Below are 6,000 nucleotides of genomic sequence, written 5' to 3'. Positions count from 1 at the left end.
TCTCTCTCTCTCTCTCTCTCTCTCTCTCTTTCTCTTTCTCTTTCTTTCTTTCTTCTTTCACATTCTTTACCGGCGCAGAAGTACCTACTTGGAGACACCCATGTACATGTCTAAGACCAGTCAGGCTGGCCTGACTCTTGGACACCCTGAGAAATCTTCTGTCGTGGTCTCAAATACGTCTGTTCCCGCAATAAAAGGTGAGTTTTTCACACACAATTTCCTGCTTTTTAGAGACTCAAAGTGGAGCTTTTTATGGATCACAGGACATCTCAATGTGTCTTTCACTACATAAAAACAGCAATGCAATGAATTGTTGGCTGAATTCATCTGGAATATGCATTGGTAGGTCTAAACCCAAGAAGCTGAACTCTCAGAGGCTTTAAGACTAGCAGATTTACCTTCCCTTTGAACTGACTTTAAGTTTGGAGTTACCAGCTGCAGTTGAGCTGCAGAGAAGGTCCTGTCAGTCCCAACAGGGACACTGTTCCCTGACCTACCAGTTATTTCTGTAGAGATTCTCCTGTGCCTCAACATCACACACAGGTCTTCCTTGATGCTTATCTACACATGCTTCGTTCCCCTGCATCCTCTCTCTGTGGGAAGAACTATGCACCTTTGATCTGTTGTATCAGAAAATCCACCTTGCACTTGCAGGTTGAGCTTCCAAGAGGTCACCCAGCGCTGAGGAGATAACTCAGCCGACGTACACATGGGAGAAGGCCCCTGGAAATCTTTTAATAAACTTGTCCAACACTAACTAGCAAATCGTCATTGAGCTAGAACAGGAGCATTTGCAAAAGGAAGCAGAAGAAGGGAGTTTCTAAAGCATTCAGTGTCACCCCCTCTGCTAGGAACCCTCGACTCCCTGCCACAGGGATGCACAGTGCAGCCCTCCACTCTTCCAAGCAGATGGCAAATCCAATGCATGGGAAATATCTCCCTAGAGGTGGTCTTGTCCAGGCTTCTTCCTATTCARTCTTTCTCATGTTCCTTCATACGCTGCTGCTGTTTTTCTCTCTACCTGCTAACATTCAGGGGAATCGCTGGAGAAGAATTTCCCTTAGATGACATTTTAATTGTGTCAAGGCACAAAATAGTGAACAGCTGGCGAATTCACATGCAGATTTTAAAAGCCAGCAGCAAACACATCTCGARCGCTGTTCTTTACAAAGCGTGATGCCATCAGGTGCTCGGCCACCCCAGGTGATGAAGCAGCACCAACACGAGGAGAAGCACATGTTGGCCCAGGAGTCTGGAAGCTCTTTCTGGGAAAGGCTTTTGAAGCCAGAGAAAGCAGACCTTCTCTTGGCTCTTCATTCAAGTACCTGATAGGCTTTTAGAAGCAGGACTGAGCTCAGCAGTCCACAGAGCAACTCAAGCCAAGACACCGAGCAAGTGATGCCCGTGAGTTTGGAGAACACTGAGTTCCTGTCAGCTCTCCTCAGCTGGCTGCTAGTTACCAAATAATAGAAGACTGGCATCTAAAGTGAGGGGCTCCCCAGCCTTAGCTAGAAGGTAAGTTATCTTCATTTACCACAGGAAAAGGCTACAACAAGCAGGTCACTCTTGTATATGCAAAATCAAGTATTGCAAAAGAAAGCCTGCAGTTGTTATMCTTGGGATCAGAAATAAAGCACTTAGCTCTGGAGATCAAGGCAGTCACTTCACCAAAGTCCRTATCTCCACCCACTGCCCTAGAAGTTTATTTTTTTTCTACTTTTTGTTTTCCTGCCTAGAAATGTTTTGGATAACATTTAAAAGGAACAACCCTTGGAAGAGAATTATTTATGCTTTTGCAAGAAGAAACTGATTTTCAGTGCCTTTGGGGAATATTAAATAATTCAGCATCCTATATAATGTTTAGGTGAAAAAAACATGGAGATTATCTGAGAGGCTCAGAAGAACAAGGACTGAAGCTGTCTCAGTGACAGTTTTTGTCCTGCTAGGTACTGTAACTTGTGAGCTAACGTGCTTGAGAAGCAAGCCAGGCATCCCTGTCAGTTAAAGGAAACAACAGCCTCGTATGTAYTTGGCATCAAGGTGTGTGGTCAGGAGCAGACAAGTGGAAACTGCCACCCATGAAGGAGTTAATGCATTAATCAGGTAACACATTAGAGCGGATTACTTTAATAGAACTCACGTAGCAGCCTGCACTAATAAGCATGCACAAATACAGTACTGCACATAAGCTGCAAACCATCCAGCTTCCTACAAGCAACACATTTAATGAGGGATAATCGTTTCGGTCACATCTGATGGCTTGAGATGTGCCCGAGTCTAGATTAGCTGCTCTACCCTTCYGAGTCCAGCTGCACGGAGCAAGGAAAGCTGAGTCCAGACAGGTTATTACACCTCACACCTGCTTCTGCAACCACAAAACCGAGCTTGTGTGAGCACAGAGACTGCAGACAAGGCGCTGGAACAGCACACAGCAGTTAGAGCAGCAGAGCGAGCCCAGAACCACTCACTGGGAAGTAAGAGCACCGACAGCTCTAACTAGGAGCCAGCAGTTGGACATCTACTGAACTTCTGATCAGTTCTGTTAATACAGAAAATCCAAACTCTCAACACCAACAGAATAGTACACGTAGACAGGAAAAAAATGGGAGAATTCAGAAACTGGCAGTTCATCTGGACCACGGTGACCAGCCTCCCCTCAGGCCCCTACACTGGMAATGCTTTATGCTGCATGATGTTCTCAACGCAGACATCAGGAGGTGAACTGGACACCCTGTGCTGGATATACTGTGTGTATGAATGACAGCATGTCCTTATTATGTTTACGTGGTCCGTGGAAGGTGGCAACTGGGACTAGGCTGTCCGAGCTAGAACTGTTGCTCTACTCCRCAGCCCACGTTGTAGGAGTAGAAGCTAAAAAAGGTTGTTGGCCAGGTACGTCTTACAGCGTGACACGGCTGGATAGTGAACTCAAATAGTTTAGCTACCAACTGCAAAAGTCAGATCTACTCATGACCTGTTGRTTCATGAGCAATTCCCCTGGCAGATACAGTACTTCAACAACTCATCGCTTCAACATCATTCCCCTCAAGGCCTAACCTTCCTAGATTCAACAGGGAACACGCTTGCCAGGAACGAGGCAAGAGTTGGCCCTGGCTGTCTCTAAGGCACGTGGCCTCCTGCACAGGGCTTCTGGTTCTCCAGACACTGAGGGTTTTGAGAAGCACTAACTGAGGCAACGGAGCCCGAGCAACGGGGAGCAACACACCTGGTTGCGATGGGCCTGCTGCGATGGTCGATCTCTATGCACGTGGCTGTCTCTTGTCACTGCAGATGTCCCGGAATCTATGTGAACGGATCCCACTGGGGTAGGCTGGAAAACAAGGTGMTCATTACATTGAAGCCAATGTCCAAGATGCCACTCTCTCTACACCCAGGCATGCGCAAGCAGAACTTGTCAGGTTAGTTGACATTGTGCAGAAAATAGAAGGACACACCCAAAACACCGCTTCAACGTACTGACCCCAACCAAGATAATCATAGCAAGCGCTATAACAACCTCGAGGTTTGATGGGTCGTTGGACTCTTAGCATCTGGCAGAAAGTTRAATTCAAAAGAATACAGTTAAGTATCTGAGATCACCGTCAATGGGTCTTAAAGAAGACAATCACAGCTGCAAACACACAGATTTCTTCTTGTCTCATTGTCTTCCTTCTTGCTACCCTTGCCCAGAAACAGGATGTGCTAAAACTGAAGCCTTGTCTGCTCTATTCTCACCTAAGCCGTAATCTCTGCTCACAACATCCCAATCTCCATAGCAACCACTGCAGTTGTCAGCAATCGCAGGCTTGTCCTACAACAGGCTTTCTATCAATTGCCTTTGTAATTAAACAACAACGAGGTGAAGAATGATGATTTGCAAAGGGAAGGATTGCTTGTTAAAATGCACTGGTTAGGGTAAAGTAAACACTGGTAATGTTACATATCGCTCACATACTAAATCACTGGCGACTGCACCAAGTTTAGCACCAAAGAYGCTTGGCCTGGTACCAGTGACAATTATTTACAGACTCCTTTGTCATGGCTGGTGTGYAGTGCTGTGCTATTAGCGTGAAGGCCGTCACCAGAATGACACAAACACAAGCGACAGGCCAGGCATCGTGGACACAAATCACAGAGGCGGCCAGCAGAAGAGCTTCAGACAGCTCTCTCAGATTTCCCCATGACAGCTCTCCTGGCCAAGGTCTTCCTAAATATAAATGGCTTCTGACAACAGAAGCAACACATCAAGATCACATGYTCCATCTCGTCTCATGGAACTGCTAAATGGAGCTTGGATCCTCCCAGATTTCCTGGCCATGCACTTTATTTATAGGTGGCAGAGCCTCTGGAGTGGGGATAGTTTGTGCTCAGAATGGTTTTGCCGTTACTATTTGCTGATTATCCCTCCAAGTTGTGCTAAGATCTCTTGTGCTAACTGTTTTTTGTATGTGAACTTGACTATTAAGAGCGATCTTCCATCATTCAGTATGGAGCTAGCATTTATGCTCTTGTGTTATAAAATGTCTTCAGACAGTGATTATAAAGGTCTCAAATCCTATGCTAGATGAGAGGAAGTTAAATCTCATCCTGTTCTCTGTCACAGCTGGTAAAATAACGTTTGGGTGCTCCACCAAAGCAAGCTCAATAGAGGTGACAAGGAGCCTTCTGCCACTTGGGGAAATGTCAAGGCACTGTGAGAACCCCCTGAATACAACACCAGGACATCTCACTAACGAAGAGCCTACGTTAGCTAAATAACAGAAGCAAATGATTAGACCCCTGGCTCRTTGGCATTAAACAGCATTGCTGGGAGCAAAGAGCCAGGTGGCCAGCAGCAGGACGTGGAAGGCAAGGCACGGCGTTTCTGCAAGAACTACTTACAATTGGCCTGCCAACCCAGTCGTAGACGTAGTCGAAGGTGTAGCCTTTCTTTTCAAACAGCTCGGTGAAGATGGTGCGCAAGTAATCGTAGTCTGGTCTCTCAAAGAAGTCTAATCGCCGAACGTAACGGAGATATGTGGCCATCTCCTCTGTTGGAAAAGAAGGAGAAAAGAAGCAGCCTCAGGTCAGTGTAAGGCACAGGTGACACATGCTAGAAAACCGTAGCTTCACACTGGAAACAYTTAGCTTTTTAAATAACTCCAAAAAGACCTACCCACAGCAATGGTCAAGACTTGCTCTTCAGCACTTAAATTYTGACCAGAAGCCAGGTCCCCCAGTGCTGCCAATTGTCCAGGTTCCACTAAGTTCAGCTGAGCCAGGCAAATTTATGTCARCAGCGAATACCCAACAAGTTTTTACCCTTCTAAGAGACCTACCTGACACTCTCTTATTGCTACATGAATCTCACTGAGTCTCATGAATCTCTGTGAGTTCTCCTCTGCYTTGCCCAAAGCCTGCTTTAATCTGCACCTTCTTAGCTGCTGTAAAACAAACACTGGAACAGGCTGCCCAGGGAAGCGGTGGAGTCACYGTCCCGGGCAGTGTTCAAGAAGCGTGTGGATGAGGCACTGAGGGACACGGTTTAGCAGGCATGCTAAACCTGGTGGTGATGGGTTTACAGTTGGACTTGATGATTTTGAAGGTCTTTTCCAACCATAGTGATTGTATGAACAAGGCTCGTGCTGCATCATGGAGCGTCACACGGAGAAGTGTCTGGGCTTCCAGTGCTACTCCTGGCTTTTCTTTAGAATGCACCGGTTTTGGTAATGGCCCACACCCATCAATCCAAATGCTTCTCAAAGCGGGAAGGTCCATATCTGCTCCGCACAACTGCTGTTCCACCTTGGACCTGAATCCAAGGCCAACCGTATAACAAATGCCAATTTGCTGAGCCAACCACCAGGATGCTGCTGTGTATGTGTTTCTGCCCTCACGGACACTTCAAACAGCCACAGTGATTTCACTTGAATTCTGTGGACAAACACAACCCCAACTGGAGAAAGAAAGTCGGAGAGGTTCTTGGTGTGCATGTTGTTCATTGTGAAGGTAATGACCTGC

At 46.5% G+C, this 6,000-nt stretch overlaps 1 protein-coding gene across 4 annotated transcripts in view; it reads right to left on the bottom strand.

Moving 5' to 3' along the window:
- Positions 1–6,000, bottom strand: part of CSNK1G1 (casein kinase 1 gamma 1) — a 75,330-nt gene that overhangs the window by 10,424 nt on the left and 58,906 nt on the right. For all 4 annotated transcript variants that reach the window (XM_026043936.1, XM_026043937.1, XM_026043938.1 and 1 more), the window contains exons 9-10: positions 4,882–5,030; positions 3,227–3,331 (exon numbers count right to left, since the gene is read on the bottom strand). In XM_026043936.1, coding sequence (XP_025899721.1) covers positions 3,227–3,331; positions 4,882–5,030 — 254 coding nt within the window. The remainder of the gene's footprint in view (positions 1–3,226; positions 3,332–4,881; positions 5,031–6,000) is intronic.

The sequence above is a fragment of the Nothoprocta perdicaria genome, unplaced genomic scaffold, assembly GCF_003342845.1.
Source record: "Nothoprocta perdicaria isolate Ctin4 unplaced genomic scaffold, notPer1 scaffold_342, whole genome shotgun sequence".
NCBI lineage: Eukaryota > Metazoa > Chordata > Aves > Tinamiformes > Tinamidae > Nothoprocta > Nothoprocta perdicaria.
Note: the sequence above shows the minus strand (reverse complement) of the source record. Positions and strands in the feature narration are given on the sequence as shown.